Below are 24,428 nucleotides of genomic sequence, written 5' to 3' on the forward strand. Positions count from 1 at the left end.
ATTTACAAGTAGTTAAATGTTATATCTTTCGGTCAAACTATAAACGTACCTTTGAATATGAACCAAATTCCAATGCAATACTACATGGTTGGGGCTGCTTATGACACCCCTCCTCCCCTATAACAATATTTTTGCCCCCCATCTTCTCATTTGAAATAAAATCCTTCACGCAGGCCCCTATTTTTCTTCCCTGTTCATACACATGATCTAAAACAATCTCATCCCTTAAAAGATCGATCCTTGTCTTCGAAACTTCTCTCAAATTTATCCAACCAAGTGAAAAACTAAAGCCCTACTTCTAGAAAAATCCACAATCCAATGGAAACTAACCCTTGCTCTCGACAATGTTGTTAAAATTAAGATTTTACTTTAATTTGGATTGATGGGGTCAAGATTAAGTTTATCAGTATGATCTTTTGAGGTTTCTTGTTATTATCCATGTTACCTATATGTTTTAATGCAAGCGATATTTTGCTGATAAATAACCTTATTTATTATCACTATCCTTGTTAAACTCATCACCCTCCACAAATGCACCCTTCCTCCACCCCATTAATTTACCCGCAAAATAAAACATCAGCCACTGTGATTAGTTCTTACTACTTGAAACAACCTCTAATCCACTACTACTATCAGTACCTTTCTGCCACGTTTTATATCTACGAAGTCATAAATCACATTCACCTCCATGAAACACCAATTTTTACTCCAGATGATATGGATCCTCGTCTCCCTTATCGAAGACAATTTATTTCTCCTTCAACAAAGAAAAGTTTAAGAAGCAATCTTCCCTCTTATCTCTCTCCCTTTCCCCTCCTAATCTTTTTCTCGTCCCCTCCCCTACCTCTATTCCAAATACTCAAACAAAGTGTTTGGGTACTATGTTTGAAAACTGAATAAGTTTGAATATTATATATATACACGAACTTTCATATTTATTTCATTTTGCATAAATAAATCTGACTACCCCCATCTCAATTTTATTGTCCTTTTTACTTCAAATTTTATTATCTCATAATTATTCTCCCCTTTCTAGATCTAGTAAGGAAAAACTTTAGTCAACCAACTCATCGCAATCAACCTCATTCCCACTCGAAATAACCTTTAGCCTACTACTTAATCCCTTCGGTTCACATATAAAATGGTCTAAAATGCAAAGCTTTCATCTCTCTCTTGAAAAGTCCATCTAACTAACAGAAAACTAACCGCTACTTTCTGAGCTTCATCATTTTTACATCCCGTAAAGATTAAGTTGAACATGACAAAAAAAATGCAGAAACTTAGGTTTTGTTTGATAACGACAGATTGAACATTTTTTTTAGCATTTTGAGAGTTTTTACACTATTTAATAACAAATGTGCTATTTTGAGTGTTGATCATCGACATATTAAAATAGTAGATTGTGGTGTAATTTTCTATTTTACATTATGACCTTTAATTAGTATATTATAAGAAAATAAAAATTGAGTTTTTTTTTTAATCTCTGAGGAAATTAAAGATGAAACTGTATCTTTATCATATTTATAATTAATATTCTTCACTTAAAATATATAAATTTAATCACGTTCAAATAAGTTAGCTAAAAGTTATAAATCACAAATTGTACGAAGCAGTATAATCATTTTATTAATTAATATGAAATAAATTTCATGAGAATATTAATGCGGTAGAGAACTATAGAAGAGTTGGCAAGTACGTGATTCCATTTTAGGTTTAAATGTTTTCATTTATTTTTATATTTTTGCCTAAAAGTGGTTAAAGCATCGTATTATGCATGACGAATATGTCTCACCCTTCCCCAATTCGTGTCTCTCCCTAAATTATAGTGATGATGTGCATCAACAATAGTTAGTTTGCTCCATATAATTGAATAATACCGTTTTTTATGCATGTAAATTTGTCAGAAGAAAAGCTTGAGAGAGACGGTCTTCACTATGTTAGGGAAAGACTACTCTTACCCTTTTATGTGTTTTTCATGACTTTTTTTAAATGTTGATCGTTGCTTGAATTGAATCTTAACTTTATACATATTTCTATAATAAGTGTATCTAATTTACCTTTAAGCCTCATTCAAATCTATTTTATTACTCGTAGTACCATTTTTACTTTAAATTGTAAAACAATCGCACAATAAAGTTTTTCAAAACATTTACTCATTTGTTATAATATGATATTTCGATTCGCAAATTGGCAGCAACTTTCTTTATCTTTTAATACTCCTTGAAAAATCGGTATCAAACTTTGTACTTATCAATAATTTGTGAATATCTTATTTAAATTTTGATTAATATACTTTTATATAATGAAAAATGAATGTAAATAATATAACAATAAATTATCAATAGAAGTTGAAGTGTATTGCAAGGGAAATAACTTTAAAATTAGTAGGAGAAATACATATGACATTTGAAAAATAAACTTCGTATTATGTATAATTAAATATGACATTAGCAATAACAAAAGACGTAGGGGCATATTTCAATGTTCATTTTACTCTTTACATGAGTAAATTCCATGTAGTACGTATTATGCATGCACATTTGTCACAACCCAGTTCAGCTTAGGGCCTTTTAGCCTCATAATACCTCATTTTTTTAATCGAAAGTTGTTATAAAATTGGATATTATAAATATATCAAAAGTTATTTTTTCCTTCTAATTTAATAAAAAGTGAACAAATACTAATAAATAATTTTTAAATATTAATAAATTGTAGATAATTAATTTATTTTATATTTTTAATAATAAAATTGTAAAATAATTAATTAATTCTCATTTCTAATAGGAAAATCATATTCCTATTATAATAGAAAAAATTTAAATAATTATTATCTCCTAATTCTAATAGTATAATTAGGAAAAAAAGCCATAATAAATTTTTAATTTATTTCCTATTTCTAATAGGAAAATTGTGAAATAACTAATTTATTCTCATTTCTAATAGGAAAATTATATTCCTAATTATAATAGAAAAATTATAAATAATTATTTATCTCCTAATTCTAATGCTAATAATATAATTAGAAAAAAAAGCCTCGTTTAGTTATATATATATTGATTTAATTTAATTTAATTTAATAATTTAATTTAATTTAATTTAATTTAACAACAGTACATATATTAATTAAAAATAACTCTTGGCATATGAAAGGACACATACAGTAATTATATATATATATATATATATATATATATATATATATATATATATATATATATATATATATATATATATATATCTCAATCAATCCATTATCTCATTTTTCTTTCATTCTCCCCAAACCCTAAACTCTAAACCCTAAATCTTCAAAACCTAAACTCCAAACTTCCTTCAATAATGAATCAGAACATTCGTTCAACATTAATAACGATCGAGTACAACAAATGTTTCATACGCCGCTTAGAGGAAATCGAGAGGAAGAACAGGCAATTCCTCGATGATGTTCAGATCCCACTCAAGGAGGCCACCCTTCGTGGCTGGGTGTCGGAGTTGGAACAGTTGCATGCAGATATTGCATTTGCTTTACGAGACCTCCAAATAGCAAAAGAGGAGAGAATCATTCTCATGGACGATAATGCCTTCCTAAAAACCGTTGTAGTTTAGTTTAGTTTTTTTTATTTTTTTTTTTTTTTGGGAAAATGTAAGTTAATATTAATCTCAAATTTCCATCATACACACCTCAAGCACCCTAACACTTAGATGGTGACTTGTTGTAAGCCCCCCATCTAAACATTGGTTGCTCTACATTTACTTACTACTTTTAGACAATGTATTCTATCACTAACGTGACATTTAAGCCGATTATAAAGCAATTCAGGTCTAATCATCAGGCTTTCTAGACGGCTCTTGTTTCTACACTCCCATAACAGGTACATCAGAGTGCACAGAACTGCAACAAGCACCTGCTTCTGCAATAAAGAGCGTTTTCTGAGTCTAAACCACCCTTGAATCACATTCTGCTTGGGTATCTGGATCCCCACCCAGCCAGAAATCATACATAGGCATCGATAGCTATAGTCACATTCGAAGAAGATATGTTGATGACTCTCCTCCTGCAGTCCACACAAGTAACACAAATTGCCTGATATAATCTGCATCCTAAACAGTCTGTCTTGAGTGAGATGCCTCTGCTGGACAACTAGCCAACCAAAGAAGTTACGCTTAGGTAGCATCAGCTTATTTCTCACCCAAGGAAACCAAGTGACAGGATCAGCTGCAGGGGTTAACCATTTATACCCATCCCTGATAGTGTAGTTAACAATTCCAGAAGTAAAGAAAGGCTTCAGAGTAGTCTTGGTGTGACAGATCTTCCTCCAAGCCCAGCTAGAAGAAATAGTAGGTTCATAAATCATCCAATCCCTATCCTTTATATAAACAGCATGCACCCACTTAACCTATAAGTGATCTGCTTTGCTCCCTATCCACCATACATACTTGCCAATGGTTGCTATGTTCCATAGATGTAAATTTTTCAATCCCAAGCCTCCTTGTCTCTTTGGCCTGCAGATGATGTCCCAAGCTACTAGAGAAGGACTCTCTTTTGTCTCCTGTCCATGCCACAAGAATCTTCTACACAGTGTATCAATTCTGTTGATAACGGCCTTTGGAATAATAAAAATCCTTGCCCAATAAGAGTGCAAATTATGTAGAACAGAAGAAATCAACACCAGACGACCAACATATGATAATTTCCTTGCACCCAAGCCCCACTAAGCAATTGCAGTCCATTACTGATAATCTTTTAGGAGAAACTATCACACCCAGATATCTGAAAGGAATAGTACCCCTCTTCATTCCAGACATTTCTTCAATTTCTGCATCAATCCCCTCACTTACTCCATTAAAGAAAATATTAGACTTCCCTTTATTCATTACTAATCCAGAAGCCCTAGAGAAAAGTTTATAGGCATGAATCTGTTGGAGTATGTGTCCTCGACAATAATGCGATCACATGTTTAAATCTCATATTAAGAATACTAAAGGGAAAGTAACATTTTATTGTCAACTGATCCACATTAATCGGTAATGATTGGCTGAATAGAGTTTGACATTACTGTCGTGTGACGGTGGTGATCAGTTGTGATGTGGAACGATGTCGTCACTCATCCAATCAAACACATTTATAATACTCAACATACAACTAGTTAGCGGTAAGTCGAGGTCGATCCATGGGACGGTGGTTACTCAAATTATTCAATCTAATTATGGTTATGCTTGGGGTTGTCACAATTATAATGGGTTGATGATTCTAATCTAATAGAAGCAATAAACAAGCAATAAAAGGAAAGATGTAAACAATTGATTAAAAATGCTAGGATATCATGGGGTCATAGGGGAATCATGGGAATTGATCATACAAACATGTTCTCAAATTATAAGCAAGCAATTATTGTTGTGATGGATTGAGTTGGGTTATATCTTACAATCCTAGGAAAGTTTGGGTCCCGGAGCCGAATCGATTAGATTGTACAACACCTACAAGTCGACTTAGTCTTCCCTACTCAACAACATGCATGGTCTAATGAGACTCGAGTTGGGTTATGGTCTAATGGTCTAATGAGATGGTAGTAAATGCAAGGATTCATAGGCTTAGCATTTCATCAAACATAACATGTGCATGAGTTGAGATCAAAACAAGCAAGCAAATAAACCATGAAAGCATATTAATTTAAGCATGAATCATTCCCCATGTTGGTTTCCCCTAATTACCCATTAATCCTAGCTAAGTAACTACTTACTAATGATCAAGTTTAACATGTTAATAAGGTTGTCAATCATACTAACATAATGAAACATGATGAATAAATGAAAGTAATTAACAATAATTAAGAAGGGATTAAGAGAATTATACCTATGGAGATTCCAAAATAATAATGCAAAGAATAATAGAAGAAATTGATGATTGATGGAAGGTTGTCAATCTCCCAATAATAACCCAATAATCTTCAATTACCCAATAATAAACTTGAATAATAAACTTGAACAATAATTAAGGAGAGATTAATGTGTAATTTGTGTGGAAAGATTGAGATTAATCTATTCTAATCTACTCCTAATCTAATCTAAGAGGAATTTCTAATCTAATAAAACTTGATGGTTTGATTATTACAAATGGGGTATTTATAGTGAAAATTAGGGAGGATGCATTAGGGTTAACTAAGGGCTAAACTAGTAATTACACTTTTTAAGTTGAGCAAGGAGACTCCGGTATTTTCTGAGAGAAGGGCTTCTCTCACGGAGCTTGAAGAACACGAAAATCACTGGAAAGGAATCCGAGCGGATTAGCCTCGGGACGGGCGGATTGTAGCAGGGGAATCCGAGCGGATTTGGAGCAAGACGCTCGGATTGTAGTGGGAGAATCCGATCGGATTCAGAGCAATCCGAGCGGATTGTAGGGCAATCCGAGCGTCTTCAGCGCGGGACGCGCGGATTCTTGTACAACTTCTTTGTTTGAACTCGGATTGTAAAACGGACGTCATTTTCTCATCCGGACTCCTATTGGAGTGATTCAAAAGCCTAGATCGCTTGTTTTTTCGACGCCGTTCCATCTAGCATATTTTCAGAGCCAAAGGAGCAACCATTGGTTTGCGTTTCGAGCGATTTCTTCATGCAATGCCTTCCTTGCTTTTCCTCCTTGCTTTAAACCTTATGACCCTTCTTTATACTCTTTATTCCTACATCATTGGTCATCATTCTTGCCTCCTCTTCATACTAGTCCATCTAATATCATCAATAAGCTTCCAAATATGCACGAAAGACGGGAATTTCCGCCTTATTATCTCCTTTTCTACAAGACATATGAAATTCGATAGAAAAGCAAATAGGAAGGTTTTGACGGATAAAATGGCCATGAAATGCTATAATAGTATGCAAAATAGGCTCAATTAGGGGACTAAATGTGCGCTAATTATGGTCACATCAAATATCCCCAAACCGAACCTTTACTCGTCCCGAGTAAAGAGGTGACAAAAACTAGACCTTTATTTAAACTAACCTAATAACATAACCGATATGAGACAATTAGCGGGTCTCACTCCGCCCCTTCAACTCACAACAAGACAACCATGAGGTAGGATGCCTTCTTGCAAGGCAAGGTGGGTCTTGCCAAAATGGCGACACATCCAAACATTAAAGCACACAAAATCAAGTAATGGATGCATCTACAAAAGAATAGCCACTTTCCTCATCTAAGTGGCGGAAATTATCTACAAGGGAAACAATTCAAGGGTACACATTCCTTCATAGATGCAATTTTTTCAAACTACTAAGCCTAGAAGGATACCAATAAATCACCTCCAAATTGTGTCAAGCTAGGGTACCTTTGTCCTCAATCGTTAAATGCTTTTGTCAAGAGTAGACTCCCTATGGTGTTAGAAACACTGGAGGATCGCGGAATTCTCCCTCTTGCCTAGACAAGAAGAAGGGTCGTCCCCTCTCTACCATGCACAAAAATGGATAAGATGGAAAAGGGATCGATAGTATTTGAGTTTCATTTGGGAGTTTGCTTTTGTTTTTGTTTTTCCCCCCAATTTCTTGTGGCATATAACATTTGAGAACACTTTCTTTTTGCCATTTCTTTTTGATTTTTGGCTTTTCAACACTTGACAACTTTCAACTTTTCTTTGCATTTCTTTTTGAACATTTTCAAAGTCACCCCATATGTAGGGAGGGTGCCTTATTTTTGAAGCTTTAGGAGTCTATTTTTGCTCCTCTTTTCTTTTGATGCATTTTGCAAACTTTCTTTCACTTTTCATTTCATTGAACTCAAATTGATTTCTTTTTGTTTTTGTGCCCATTCCCTTTGATGACAAAATGTATGGTAGAATATGGATGAATGATGGTTGCATGGTTTCAAGGGTCACCTTGGAATAAACGGTAGCCAAGGAGTTATCACACCACAAGGTACTCTTGACTAGGCCTTAATCCATGGGTCAAAGGATACTAGCATGACACATCCTAGGGTGTTTTACAAGCATTCTAACAAGCAAAGTCTTATGAACAAAAAGCATCTACTAGGGCCTATATACACTTGTCAAGCTTCCCAAATAGACGGTTTCACAAAATTTTTCTAAACATGCAAACTACATGCCATGATGCAACTAACATTTATACATCCTAATGCAAATGATTCTACCAACTAATATGACAAATAAACTAAATGCAAGTCCTAAATTCACATTGTTATACCGCATCAATCAAAATAAAGCCACATAGTCATTAACATAAAGAGGAAAAAGGAGATTGGAAAGATCATACCATGCGGTCTTCAATATCCTCATGTCTCGGATGTGGCGTAGTCAATCAATGTGAACAAGGATGAACAAACACAATATATACAAGACTACACTACAAAGGAAATGAACAAGTTTTTGGATTTTTAAATTTTTCAAATTTTTATGGTTTTTGTTTTTATGAAATTAAAGAACATATTTTTGTGATTTTTCGAAAATTTTCAATTTTTATGAATTTTTGGAATATAAATTCTCATCCCCTACTTTATTTTGGACATTGTCCTCAATGTACATGTAGGAGTAGGAATGAAAAAGAAATACATGTTTTTGGATTTTTGATTTTTTTTTTTTTTTTTTTTTTTTTTTTTTTTTTTTTTTGAAATAAAGTACAAATGCAATGATATGGTATGAATGAATGCATGCTCTAACTAAATGCAATTCTATATGACATATATAACAAATGAATGCAATCTAAACTATACTATATGATGCATGATTTAAACTATGGTCACTTATGATCAAACCTCCCCAAACCGATTTAAACACTATTTCTAGTGTAGAAATGAATAGGTTTAGCCATTAGTGATTATGCATGAATTCTAGTCTATATGCAACTATCTACATGAATCATGTGGGATAAATACAATGCAAACTATACTATATGCAAATATACAAATTAATGGTTATTAAGGAACTCCATCAAACCAAGGATTATCAATAAACAATTTCATGGAAAATCATCACTAGCACTCAAAGCACGTAGAAGTCGGTCAAATTCTTGGGAGTGGGACATGAATAGGCATGCATAGCAACACAAGATTATGCAATGAAATAATGCCCAAGTAAGAGACCGAACAAGCATGTCAAGAACATTATGACAAAAATCATAAGAAAAATGATGGATGGTAGGAACATGAAATGGGTAGTTGGTTGGCAATTCTCTCAACTCATCCTCCAAATAGTCAAAATCACCACATTCAATGCAAGTACTCTCATTATCATCCAAGGTGATTTTAAGGGTGTCTATTTGGGGTTCCCAAATGTCCTCATCATATTCCTCATCCCAACAAGGTCCATTATCAAAGGGGTTGTCGTAACAAGGCTCACCAAGTTCAACACAATTGTCTCCCTCAAATATGTCATCCTCAAAGGGTGAGTTTTCTCTCAAGCTCTCATCCATATCATTCTCACTTTGCCCATTAACATCAAATTCCATGGAGGTTGATTTCATTGAAACACAAGAAGAGTAGGATGACGGCATCCAAGCATTAGTTTCACAATCAAGAATGTACTCCTCCTCATCATCACTCTCCTCATCTAGCACTCCATCTTCCCAAGGTGGGGTAATTTTGTGGGTATAGTGGGTTGGCTCAAGGTTATATGAAGGTTTCTCATCCTCACAAGTCTCATTTTCATAGTTTTCCTCAATGAAGTTTTGAAATGTGGCTTTTATCGCTTCCATACCTTCCTTGGCACTCTCAAAGATGTCATGTACAATTTGCTTAAGACAATGGATGGTCATGAACTCAACAAATTCCCAAAATTCCTCACAACTCATCTCACAAATCCTACCACCACTCAAGTGAAATGCCAAGTTGCGGGTTTCAAGGTTCATGCCATTATAAACAACACAACATGCTTCATAATTTGAAAGAGTAAAACCATGATGCCAAGCATGAGTCATATAATCTTCAAATCTTGCAACATATTTATCAAATGATTCATTTTCATATTGCCAAAAAGTGAATGTAGACATGTTGAGCATGTGAAAAAGAACAAGTACAATAAAACTCAAGAAAAAGAAGCACAACTAAAACTAGACAAAAGAACAATTCAAATAAACAACACCGTCCCCGGCAACGGCGCCATTTTGATGTGGAACGATGTCGTCACTCATCCAATCAAACACATTTATAATACTCAACATACAACTAGTTAGCGGTAAGTCGAGGTCGATCCATGGGACGGTGGTTACTCAAATTATTCAATCTAATTATGGTTATGCTTGGGGTTGTCACAATTATAATGGGTTGATGATTCTAATCTAATAGAAGCAATAAACAAGCAACAAAAGGAAAGATGTAAACAATTGATTAAAAATGCTAGGATATCATGGGGTCATAGGGGAATCATGGGAATTGATCATACAAACATGTTCTCAAATTATAAGCAAGCAATTATTGTTGTGATGGATTGAGTTGGGTTATATCTTACAATCCTAGGAAAGTTTGGGTCCCGGAGCCGAATCGATTAGATTGTACAACACCTACAAGTCGACTTAGTCTTCCCTACTCAACAACATGCATGGTCTAATGAGACTCGAGTTGGGTTATGGTCTAATGGTCTAATGAGATGGTAGTAAATGCAAGGATTCATAGGCTTAGCATTTCATCAAACATAACATGTGCATGAGTTGAGATCAAAACAAGCAAGCAAATAAACCATGAAAGCATATTAATTTAAGCATGAATCATTCCCCATGTTGGTTTCCCCTAATTACCCATTAATCCTAGCTAAGTAACTACTTACTAATGATCAAGTTTAACATGTTAATAAGGTTGTCAATCATACTAACATAATGAAACATGATGAATAAATGAAAGTAATTAACAATAATTAAGAAGGGATTAAGAGAATTATACCTATGGAGATTCCAAAATAATAATGCAAAGAATAATAGAAGAAATTGATGATTGATGGAAGGTTGTCAATCTCCCAATAATAACCCAATAATCTTCAATTACCCAATAATAAACTTGAATAATAAACTTGAACAATAATTAAGGAGAGATTAATGTGTAATTTGTGTGGAAAGATTGAGATTAATCTATTCTAATCTACTCCTAATCTAATCTAAGAGGAATTTCTAATCTAATAAAACTTGATGGTTTGATTATTACAAATGGGGTATTTATAGTGAAAATTAGGGAGGATGCATTAGGGTTAACTAAGGGCTAAACTAGTAATTACACTTTTTAAGTTGAGCAAGGAGACTCCGGTATTTTTGAGAGAAGGGCTTCTCTCACGGAGCTTGAAGAACACGAAAATCACATCGGAAAGGAATCCGAGCGGATTAGCCTCGGGACGGGCGGATTGTAGCAGGGGAATCCGAGCGGATTTGGAGCAAGACGCTCGGATTGTAGTGGGAGAATCCGAGCGGATTCAGAGCAATCCGAGCGGATTGTAGGGCAATCCGAGCGTCTTCAGCGCGGGACGCGCGGATTCTTGTACAGCTTCTTTGTTTGAGCTCGGATTGTAAAACGGACGTCATTTTCTCATCCGGACTCCTATTGGAGTGATTCAAAAGCCTAGATCGCTTGTTTTTTCGACGCCGTTCCATCTAGCATATTTTCAGAGCCAAAGGAGCAACCCTTGGTTTGTGTTTCGAGCGATTTCTTCATGCAATGCCTTCCTTGCTTTTCCTCCTTGCTTTAAACCTTATGACCCTTCTTTATACTCTTTATTCCTACATCATTGGTCATCATTCTTGCCTCCTCTTCATACTAGTCCATCTAATATCATCAATAAGCTTCCAAATATGCACGAAAGACGGGAATTTCCGCCTTATTATCTCCTTTTCTACAAAACATATGAAATTCGATAGAAAAGCAAATAGGAAGGTTTTGACGGATAAAATGGCCATGAAATGCTATAATAGTATGCAAAATAGGCTCAATTAGGGGACTAAATGTGCGCTAATTATGGTCACATCAAGTTGATCCCTTAAGGTCATACCTCTAGGGAAACATTCTTAATTGACTAATTAATTAATTGTATGACGATACAAGTTAATTAATTCCTTAAATATGAACAAATGATTTTGTGAGTAATAATATGTATCTTATTGTAATTCGATTAAATAAGATTCGTACCAAGTAATTAAATTATTTTATTACTTAAGGTTTATTTATTGTTTATGAAACAATTGAAAAAAGAATGAATTGTTTATTATAAATACAAGTAGTTGTGATTTATAATTATATGACCCATTTTAAGTAATTGTAATTGTGAATTACTAGTTAATTTTTGTATGTGATTTATTTCATTTATATAATAATTTTTAATTTTTTAAAAATGCATTATTTAAATGACATGTCTAGTAACATGTCCCAATTGTCACACAATACAAATTAACAAATTGACAAAGTTAAAATGGATCCATATTATACTATATGTGCCGTGTAAAATGGAAGAGGAAGGAGGATTTGTGTTTTATTATTTTAATTAGTGGGTAACATAATGATGACCTACTAATCATAGGTTTACATACCTATAATCTTGAGAAGAGAAAAATGCAAACCATTGGGCACTCTACCCATGCTCCAACGGCGGCCTCCTCTATACGCTAAAGGAGTGTATTTTCTTAATTATTTATTATTCATTCTAATGAGTGAACAACTTGAGAGAAGAACTTATCTCTCTACTTCTTGTTGTTGAACAAAACCATAAACTCTCACAAAATATCTAATATTATTCTATCCATACTAGAAGTAGTATATACATAATATTAGTAATTTTAAGGACACAAATATTGATTTCTACTAACCAAATTAATATTTGTATTAAGTGTGTTTCCTTGGTACAAATCCTTGAGGAGAGATTCTACTATTGAATCTTGTTCATCCATAAGGAAAGCTCAAGAACTAGGCAAGGTAGGTGACCTTACTAGTGCCCATATTGTCGAAACATCAAATGTAAGGAACCATTTTTCTTTACTCTTGTAATTATTTTGCATGCATAAGATCTTGAATTAATTTTATGAGTAAATTAATTATTCACATATTCAATATGTAAACAAATGAGATTAATGAATCCCAACAGAATCAGAAGCTCCACATACCCCTTATCTCCTTTACAAAATATTATTAAATCATCTCCAAAACACAAATGACTCAACTGAACACTTTTACACAGAGGATGATACTTGAATCTGTCATGTCTCTGAGTCATCCATAAGATTCTACTCAGGTAGTCCAAACACAAAGTAAAAAGCAAGAGTGGTAATGGATCACCCTGCCTCAAACCTCTTCTACCTTTGAAGAAACCAAACACCTCCCCATTTAAAGAAATTGAATAAGAAGGAGAAGTCACACAATTCATGATTAGTTTGATAAACTGTGCAGCAAAACCTAGCTAGGGCAGTCAAGAGATCATTCTCAAAAGCTCATTCAACTGAATCATAGGCCTTTTGTAAATCTATCTTCATGAGCACTCTGGGTGATCAGGTCTTCCTCTTGTACAATTTAATCAAATCATGACAGATAAGGATGTTTCCCACTATATCCCTTCTTTTGATGAATGCTCTTTGTGAAGGACTCACAATATCTGGTAGAATATTACTCAATCTATTGCAAATTACTTTAGAAATGCATTTGTAAAGGGTATTGCAACAAGCAATAGGCCTATACTGCATCACAATTTCAGGGATATCTACCTTTGGCACCAAGGTAATAATGGTATTGTTGCTCTGCTTTTTATTTATTTATTTATTTATTTATTTATTTATTTTGTATATCAATTAACTAAGTTTATGAATATTAAATGTGGATTTGTTTTATTATCCTCTTCATCATCTTCTTTGTTTTATTCTATTTTATTTTATTTGTTTTACTAATAAACGCAGAAAAACTAATCGGATAATTAGAGAAAGAACAATGACGGAGAAAAACACACAAAAAATAATTAGAGAAAGAACAATAATGACGGAGATGACAAAACCTAAAACCATTAAGAGATAGATATATACCTGATAGTAAGAGAAAGAACAGTTACGACGATGACAACAGTGACGGAGATGACAGAGCGACGGCGAGGGAGAGTTTTGACGGTGAAGGAGAGTGTGTTTGTTTCTGTGCAGTGTCTGTGTCTATGTCTATGTCTGTGTTTGTATTTGTGTGGTATTGTGGTGTTTGTTTTTGTTTTTCTATACACTGAAAGTATTGACAACGGTTTTGTAAACTATAAACCGTTGTCATTACTAATAACAACGGTTTTCACAAATTAACCATTGTTATTATTTTTCAATGATTTGCGCCAAAATAATATAATCCAATTAACAACGTTATTATATATTACGTGATAAACCGTTGTTATTATTTTATGAATGACGACGGTAATTATATATATAACCGTTGTTATAAGTAATGACAACGGTTATGGTTCAGGTAACCGTTGTTATTAATTTTCACTGAATTCCGCGAAAATAAAATAATACAGTTGACAACGTTATTACCAATTCGCGTTAATATGCATTGTTAAAGGGTCATTGTTATTGCCTATATTTGTGGTAGTTAGAGTCAACTAAATAGTCTACATTATCACTTGTTAGTATAGTCTTTTACAGAATTCAACCGTTTATCCTCTGGTTAATGACCAGTTTGACAGCAGTGTTTATATAACCTTTGGACTGTAATTTGCTTTTTTATTCAATTCAATAATATACAACTCAAGTCAACTTCAGTGCTTGAACTCGTCTTCTACTTCCTGTTATTACACTTCAATGTAATTACTACATAAACTCTAACATATTTAGAACATAGAAAATAGACACTATTAAGTGAGATTGAAGGAGTAAACTACTATCTCTAAAATCAACCAATCAATATATATACTTAAAAGAGAAACTTTTAAAGCGATTTCATTGGATATTACTTTAAAACGATTTCATTGGCAATTACTTTTATTAAATAAATTATATAAAAATAAAAAACATATCAATATTATCTTATCAAGTGTTTCACTTGAAAGCAACTATAGAGTTCATCATATATTCATATTTGATATATATAAGAATCCAACTACATACTCCACTTTTATACGTGAAGATTAAGACCTTATGGAACTACTCCAATTACTACTTCTGTTCTCTTTTAGTGCCGACATAAGTATATTAAATTGTCATTATATGTACTCATTATTGTTATTAACGCATGATTTTTTTTTTCTTATTGCGTTCAGGTCAGATCAACGAAGTAATGCATGCGATTTTCAGCCCACACCATACTAGCACAATCCGTACGTTGTCGTTCTCTTCTTTAATATGGAGTAGTCCTTTATATTATGCACATATTATTAATGTCAATTTGAGATATATATACGGGAATTTATGGTTTGATATATAGATCGCAGGCTCCTAAATTGATTTAGAGTAGTTAAGATATAGCTTGGATATTGGAAAACTAATTTTTTTAATAGCTAATTCCGATATAATTGAAATATATCTTCTATAATACAAAAATATCTTATTTTTAACCATCACCATACATACTACGAAGTATGAAATATTGTGGACCATAATTCCGTACTTACAATTTAAAGCCATCTATTTTCAAGTGATATTAAAAAGTACGACTTTTATGTTGAAAGTAAAGAACCAACTTCTCTAAACTATCGAGAATTTTAAAATTAATATTTATAAAAACTATTTTATGTATCTACGTTTTTGAATTATCTAAAGGAACCGATATAATGAATTCAACCGGACTAGAAAAGTTAACAATTAAAAATAATTTAATTTAAGTAAATGATGAGTACAATACATGAGGACTATTCAAATCCGTAGAATTTTATTCCAATAATGGGTAAAAGATTTTGGAATTTTATGTCTACACCTTTCAATTCTACGTTTTAATACATGTAATACTTTTATATATCCAAGACAGAACCTAACAAAGGTAATAGAAAGACAATGCAACTATACAATTTCCATAAGGATGGGGTTTTGAACAGAATTTCAAGTTTGTTTACCATCTAATGATTGTACTCCTTGGGTTCCGGTCATTTGTTATTCTATTCCATTTTAGGGTGTCTCAGTCAATTGTTGTCCTTTATATTTTAGAAATGCATTTGATGGACAATTTGGTCATTCACGTTCAATTTGACCCACATATGTCATTTAGTAATTGGTCCTCTTCTATTTCCTTGGTCTTTGTAATAAAATCAAAGGACAACAACTGACCGAGAGGGGGAGAGTATTTTTTAGTAGAGGATGTGAGAGTACGTGAAGTATGGGACATTAAAGAGTAGTCATGGAGGTAGCAATGTCGTTTATATTAAAGTATTTGATAAATAATGTTGGCCTACTCAACAAGTATGATTGTTTGATTGTTATAAAACATAGAATAGTTAACTACTTTCTTATTAAATTGTCTTAACATAATTTTTTTTTTTAAATCGTCTTAACACAATTTTTATTTATTGAAATTTAGAGATTACTAAAACTCTATATGCAATTGACAAAATACATAACCTATCTAGCTATGAGACTAGATAGATCAGTGTAGGGATTTGAGAGTAGTTTGGCTAGAACTGGTACAAGGGTTATACTGTTAAATCGGTACAGGGCTTAGTTATACTTATTTGAAGATAATCGTAACGTACTCGGTTAATTCTCTATGAATTCTCATCTCATTATGCTAATATATAGCGTATTAGTCTTGGTGGGGAGTGAGATGTGGGATTGTTTCATTAGAGTCATCAGACCAAGTTCATTGTGTTTGACAATTGCTCGGTTGCTCCTATATCTTATTCTTGGTAATATTAATATTAAAAGTTATGTGCGTCATAAGTTGTTACGTGTGATTTTAAATCATATTTATTTGTAACATGCAGTTTTAGGACAAGTCAATTCAACCAAACTAAAATTGTGTTAATTAAGTATCAAAAAAAGTTTTTTTATGGCAGATAATCGTTTACATGTCTGACACTCTGATGCCAAACATTTTGCTCTATCCAAAAGAGCAATCAACACCTTGCTGTTCTTATCACACAGATTGACCAAAATATAGGTATATATTCGTTATAAAATGCTTTTAAAGCAACAATCTCAAGATAAATATTCATAAATTATTTTTTGATATTAGCCGGCCAACGGCCGGGCATGAAATCTAGTTCTATAATAAAGAAAGATGGATTGACGAATAAACGCTCAAATAGATTTGACAATAATAAGGTGTCGTTACACTTTACCTACCCGACTCTCGGAGTTTAAAATAGATTTTCTTTACCGCTGCAAAAAAAAAAAAAAAAAAATTGACAAGGTGTCATTTAAAATGTTCAAGCAAATAGATGTGCACTGTCGCTGGCCATAGATGTGCTTAGACTTGTCAAATAGGTCGAGCGAGACGCGACCCGATTCAGGTCATATGGGTCGGGTCAGGTTGAATACGAGTCGGGTCATACAGGTCTCGGGTCAGGGTCAGGGTTAGAGAAAAGTTTAATGACGTTTTATATTTTATCATTTTTCAGCCAAACAACATACTTTTAAAAAATAAATCATATTTAATATTAATAATATTATTATATTTATTATTTAATAATTATTTTATTACTTAATGATATAGAAGTTATATAAAATTGACTTTTAAATTAATTTTTTAATTAAAAATATTTATTATATTTATTATTTCAAATATATAATATTTTAATAATATTTTTAATTTATCCTTGACCATCGGGTTGAACGGGTCGGGTCAGGTTTCGACCCTAAAATAACGCGTTATTTTAGGTTCAGGTCATTTCGGATCGCGGATCAAGATTTTTGGATCTTTGATTCCAAAAAATTGGGTTGGGTCGAGTCGGGTTTACAAGTTGGGTCATGTTTGGACAGCTCTCTAGATGTGCCGGATGACAGTAAGATATAAGTAATGCATTACTCACTGTGCCAAGTCAACGAGTTGACTATATATCACGACGTTAACATGTATTGCCTCTCCCATGGCTTGACACCATCTGATGTTCTCATCACTTCTGCTCATTTTAAATGTGTAATAATTTATCACATTCATTTTAAATCTTATCTTGCTCTAAGGGTAAGTTAGTCTAAGTGAGAAGGAACAAAACAAAAAAAAAATAATAATATTTCATTATATATAAACTAGGTCGGTGGCGGGTGGCGAGTTGTTCGAGACTTTCAGTTCATGATTAGAAATAATCAAAATATACTCCCTCCTATTCTCCATTTTGTTTCCCTTTGTTGTGGGCACAAGATTTTAGGAGGGGAATAAAGTATGAATTGTGTGAGTTGAGTGGGGTTTGGTGATAGGAGAGATGAATGAATAAATAGGAATTAAATAAGGAAATTTGAGTTGGGTGGGGTTTGGTGACAGGAGAGAGGAATCAATAAAATAAGAGTAAAAGTTTTCCAAAAAAGGAAAGGGGAAGAAAACCTGAATAATGGTTTAAGGAAATAGGGAAGAAAATGGTGAATAGGAGGGAGTATAAATTATTGACTCAAAAAACTTGCTGACCATTTAATACTGTATATATTATTCCCATTAATACTACGATTCATAGACTTTGATCAATTGATCAATCTACAAATCTGTCCCAAATCAAACAAAGAACAAGGTAAGCAAATAATGTCTAAGTTAATGGAGAAGGAGGTTCATAATGCAGCAGTCTACGGGGACGTAACCTTACTCAGCACCAAAAATCGAGACCAATTGCTAAAGAAAACGTAGCAAAACAATAATATCATACATGTAGCAGCCCAACACCAGCAATTCCATTTCATCAAAGCAGCTCTTAATAACTTACCTACTACCCCAACCACTAAGTCGCTTCTACGCGACCTCAAATGACATGGGAACACCCCCTTCCACATTGCGGCCAAGGTTGGGGACGTGGCCGTTATTGACTTATTTTACGACTTCTTTACCACGAAATTTGGAGACGCTGATGATGGGGTGTTCCCGTGGAGGGTGATGAACGAGGACAGCAATACACCCGCTCATGTTGCGCTTATTTATGGTAACGTATCGGTAGCAATGTATTTGGTTGATAGAGATGAGTATGTTGGTGGCGTATTAAATCATTATAAGGAAACTCTTCTTCATCTTGCTGTCCGATACCATGTTTTTGTTAACTTTTTCCATTCTACTCTTTTCATCTTTTCAATTAGTTTTACTTTTGTCATTTTAGTTGTTTCCATTTAACTTTAGGGTCGATTGTGGCGAATTCAGGGGGTGTTTGGTTCACTTGAAAAGGGTATGAGGTATGGGTTTAGAATGAGCTAAACCCATACCATGTGTTTGGTTGGCAAATGTAAGGGTTTCATACCCATACCTCAAACCCATGAGGTATGGGTTTCTCATACCTAAGGAGGGGGGTGCGTATGAGTTTGATACCCATGGGAATGAAATTAAAATAAGCAAAAATGTGAAACAAAAATTATGGCATTATGTAAATCATATCTCCTATACACTTATTTGATTAAATTTTTATTTTCATGATTTTATATAGATTTAAAATATTTTATTTTACTGATTTTAACTTTTAATTGAACTCCAAACCCATACCGCTCGAAATTGAAACAAACGCATGGTATGGGGAATCAAGTTCCAACCCCATACCACCCAGGTATGATTCCTGATTCCAAACCCATACCCATGCACGAACCAAACGCCCTCTGAACAGGAATTGTGTATAGGACAATAATTGTTAGGAATATCGGTTATACCGATATTACGAGATTATTATGTGATCTTATTAGTTAATAATATCCCGTAATTATAGGCAAATATCGTCACAATATCATTGTATTCACACGTTGGATTGTAACTATATAAGCCAATGCATTCATCAATAAAACACAACCTTTCCCCTCATACGATCTTAACATGGTATCAGGGATTTTTTCACAACAAACCCTAAAAATTACACAAAACTAAAACCACGAAAATCCTCAAGTCGGCTGCCATGGGCGACAAGCTCGATTCCACTGTCGAATTTCCCAAAATCGACCCTTCGAGCCCGTATTATCTCGATTCCCAAGATGGACCCGGAGCAAAAATATCCCATATCATGCTTTGTCGTGATAATTACCATGACTGGCAACACTCCATGACGATGTCTTTGAAAGCTCGACGCAAATTCGGGTTTATAGACGGTTCGATCAAAAAGCCAACAAGCGAATTTGACCTCGACATTTGGGAGGCCGTTCACTGTACACTCGTGCAATGGCTTCGCAATACAATCGATCCCTCCATTCTCGACAACGTCTCCTATGTGGCGGATGCATCGGTGTTATGGGCACAATTGAAAGAGCAATTTGATGTCGTTGACGGCACCAAAATTCACGGTTTGAAAACTCAACTCCATAACTGTAAACAAATCAAAGGTATGGACGTAACCAGTTATTATGGTAAATTAAAATCTCTCTGGGATGTCCTTATTGTGCACGAACCACCATTTGCGTGTAAGTGTGGCAAGTGCGAATGCGACATAGGTACGGCTACTCTTAAGCGTCTAGATAATGAACGATTGCACCAGTTTTTTATGGGTATAGATTCGTCTTTGTATGGAGGTGTTAGGTCTCAACAGTTCCAATTAGACCCCCTCCCAAGCCTAAGCCGTGCCTATAGTGTAGTTGTTCAACAGGAATGCTTGCGGTCAGACCCGACTACTCCTGACGTGTCTGAAGTCGCGGCCTTTGCTGCCCTAAATTCCTCTGTCTACTGGAGGGTGTTACGGGACCAGGAAAGGGGAGAGCGTCGCCAAATGTTCTGCTCTTTCTGCGAGACAAGGGGCCATGAGGTCTCGAATTTTTTCTTCAAAACCAAACGGTTCCCAGATTGGTGGGGTGAAAGGCCACGAACGATGGCTGAATATCGACGTTGGAGGAAGGAAGGCTCTCGTGGGATAGACGTGGGGGCCTCGAGTTCGAGCTCTGGGCGTGACAAGCAACCCACTGCACATGTAAATGCAGTCATATCCGGCGCTACTGCTCATTCTCTCCTCGCTAATGATCGTCTCAGTGGTATGTGTTCTTGGATACTCGATAAAGGAGCCTTTAACCATGTTACAGGTACCCTATATTATTTAGAGGACAAGTACACTTTGTCTACCAAACGGACAACAAGTGACGTCCACAATAATGGGTTCCGTATATATCAATCCTTCTCTCACCCTTCGCAGTGTGTTATTTGTTCCAACGTTGAAATGCAACTTAATTTCTATATCTCAACTAACGACAAACACTGAATATTATTTTGAATTCTCCCAAATTTCTGTCTTATACAGGACCGTTCCCTGAGGACGACGATTGGAGTCGGTGAGCTAAGGGATGGACTTTATTGGATTTGCGCGGGGGAGCGACCTTTGGCGGTTCATAGCATAACTGATCAAGGTACCTTTGATCTTTGGCATAAGCGTCTGGGGCATCCGTCAGATAAAGTTGTCAAGACCATTCCCTCTTTGAGTAATTTAATTTGCAATAAAGACTCTGTTTGTGATGTGTGTCACTTTGTGAAGCAACATCGTAATACTTTCTATTTGAATAACAAACGTGCTACAACTATTTTTGAATTAATACATTGTGATTTGTGGGGTTCTTATCATGTCGCATCCTCATGTGGAGCGAGATATTTTTTTATAATCGTAGATGACTATTCCCGAGCTACTTGGGTCTATCTACTGCTCGATAAAGTTGAAGTTACAGATATGTTCATGAGTTTCATTAATATGGTCACTACTCAATTTTCTAAAACTATTAAAACTGTTCGTAGTGATAACGAAACAAAATTCAACTGTATGGCCGGGTATTTTTTCTCCAAAGGAATTCATTTTGAGATCTCTTGTGTTGGCACACCCCAACAAAATGGACGTGTTGAACGCAAGCACCGGCATATTTTGAACGTAGCACGGGCCCTTCGATTTCAAGGTAATTTACCTCAATCTTTTTGGGGTGAATGCGTTCTCTTAGCTGCTTATTTGATTAATCGAACCCCTACTCCATTGCTTAATAATAAGACCCCTTATGAATGTCTGTATGGGAAGCCGCCCTCTTACACAAATTTGCGGGTGTTCGGGTGTCTCTGTTTTGCGCATAATCAAAATACTAAGGGAGATAAATTTGAAAATAAGGGTCGCAAGTGTGTTTTTGTCGGGTACCCTCACAATAACAAGAGATGGAAATTATTTGATCTTGACACAAAATCGTATTTTGTATCTCGGGATGTCGTTTTTCATGAATCCGTTTACCCATTCAATGACTTAGCCGAACCCACTACGGGTGACCCTCTTGCACCCGAATTCTATGACTCGGACACGGATTATAATCGTTTGGAGTAGCCTGTTGAGACCGACACAGGCCCAAATGCCGAGGTCACTAATGACACGACCTCAGATTCGAATCCCGAGGCACCTGATGACACAACCTCGGGCCCCTCGGTTTCTGATATGATCTCTAACGAGCCCAACCATGACATTCCCGAATCTAGCACAACTACGAGCAATACCACGGGTGAAGCAATGGGCCGTGGCCAGCGTCAGAAATTCCCTAATTCAAGACTTCGTGGTTATGTTCTCAAGACCGCGCATAGTCCATCCCCACCATCCAGCGAACCGAGCACCCCCAAGTCGCCCTCAGGTACGTCCTATGCCCTCACTAATTACATTAATTGCAATTCTTTTTCGGACAAACATCGCTGTTTCCTGGCAGCTATCACAGCCGGAGTCGAACCCCCGACTTTCAAAGAGGCAATCCCAAATAAAGAATGGTGCGATGCTATGAAATCTGAAATTGAGGCTTTGGAACGAAATGAGACATGGGAGCTTACAACACTTCCACCCGACAAGAAGGCTCTTGGGTGTCGGTGGATTTATAAAATTAAATACCAATCCGATGGAGAAATTGAGCGTCTAAAAGCGCGCCTTGTTGTGTTTGGAAATCACCAGGTGGAAGGTTTGGACTTCGGGGAAACGTTTGCTCCGGTCGTAAAAATGGTCACGGTACGCACTTTTCTAGCCGTCGCTGCAAAAAACAAATGGGAGCTCCACCAAATGGATGTACACAACGCCTTCTTGCACGGTGACTTGGATGATGAAGTATACATGAAAATTCCTCCGGGCTTCAGTCGTGGGAAAGACGGTCAAGTGTGCCGACTCAAAAAGTCATTATACGGCCTCCGACAAGCGCCTCGCTATTGGTTTGCTAAGCTCACCTTCGCTCTAAAAGAGTACGTTTCAAGCAGTCCTATTCGGTGCTTCGTCCTATGTCGACGACCTCGTCATTGCGGGCAATGACTCTTCCGCTGTTGCTCAATTCAAGACGTATTTGGGGAACTGTTTTCACATGAAGGACTTGGGTCCTCTTAAGTACTTTCTTGGTCTCGAAATAGCACGAAGCACCGGAGGTATTTTTATTAGTCAACGGAAATATACGCTAGATATCATCTCCGAAACGGGTCTTCTAGGCTGTAAACCGGCTGCTACTCCAATAGAGCAACACCATGCTCTCGCTTCAGCCACAGGGCCTATAGTTGAGGATGTTGAATCATATCGATGCTTGGTTGGGAGACTCGTGTACTTATCTGTCACTCGGCCTGATGTGTCTTACGCGGTTCACATTCTTTCTCGCTTCCTACAATAGCCACGCCAAGAGCATATGACCGCCACATTGAGAGTGGTGCGTTACCTTAAGGGAAGCCCAGGACAGGGAATTTTATTGAGCTCTAATAGCAGCCCGTCCATCTCGGGTTGGTGCGATTCAGACTGGGGTGGATGTCCCTCTTCGCGCAAATTCGTCACTGGGTGGTTCATTTTTTTGGGTCACTCACCTATATCGTGGAAGACGAAAAAGCAACCCACGATGTCTCTTTCTTCGGCCGAGGCCGAATATCGGTCCATGGCGAATATCTTGTGTGAATTAAAATGGATAAAAAGTCTCTTGTCGGACCTTGGTATCTCTATCTCGTCGCCTATGAAGGTTTTCAGTGACAGCAAATCCGCTATTGATCTCGCTCGCAACCCCCTATTCCACGAGCGTACGAAGCATATCGAAATCGATTGCCACTTTATCAGAGATGCTATCATTGACGGCCTGATTACGACAACTCATGTTTCCACCACCGCACAGTTAGCTGATATCTTGACCAAAGCATTGGGCGTGCCTCAGTTTCAGTCCCTTCTTCGCTAGCTAGGCATTCTTGATCTACATGCTCCAGCTTGGGGGGGGGGGGGGGGGGTGGTGTTAGGAATATCGGTTATACCGATATTACGAGATTATTATGTGATCTTATTAGTTAATAATATCCCGTAATTATAGGCAAATATCGTCACAATATCATTGTATTCAGACGTTGAATTGTAACTATATAAGCCAATGCATTCATCAATAAAACACAACCTTTCCCGTCATACGATCTTAACAATAATTGACATGAATTGGATTTTCTGTGTCGTTTTAATTCCTTGATC

General features: G+C 35.6%; 1 protein-coding gene across 1 annotated transcript; it reads left to right on the forward strand.

Annotated features, from left to right (window-relative positions):
* Nucleotides 1-19,928: 19,928 nt before the first annotated feature.
* Nucleotides 19,929-23,601, forward strand: LOC141601275 (uncharacterized). The gene is made up of 4 exons (XM_074421543.1): nt 19,929-20,988; nt 22,321-22,599; nt 22,672-23,105; nt 23,188-23,601. The coding sequence occupies exons 1-4, from the start codon at nt 19,929-19,931 to the stop codon at nt 23,599-23,601; spliced, it is 2,187 nt and encodes a 728-aa protein (XP_074277644.1).
* Nucleotides 23,602-24,428: the final 827 nt, after the last annotated feature.

The sequence above is a fragment of the Silene latifolia genome, chromosome 9, assembly GCF_048544455.1.
Source record: "Silene latifolia isolate original U9 population chromosome 9, ASM4854445v1, whole genome shotgun sequence".
Classification (NCBI taxonomy): domain Eukaryota; kingdom Viridiplantae; phylum Streptophyta; class Magnoliopsida; order Caryophyllales; family Caryophyllaceae; genus Silene; species Silene latifolia.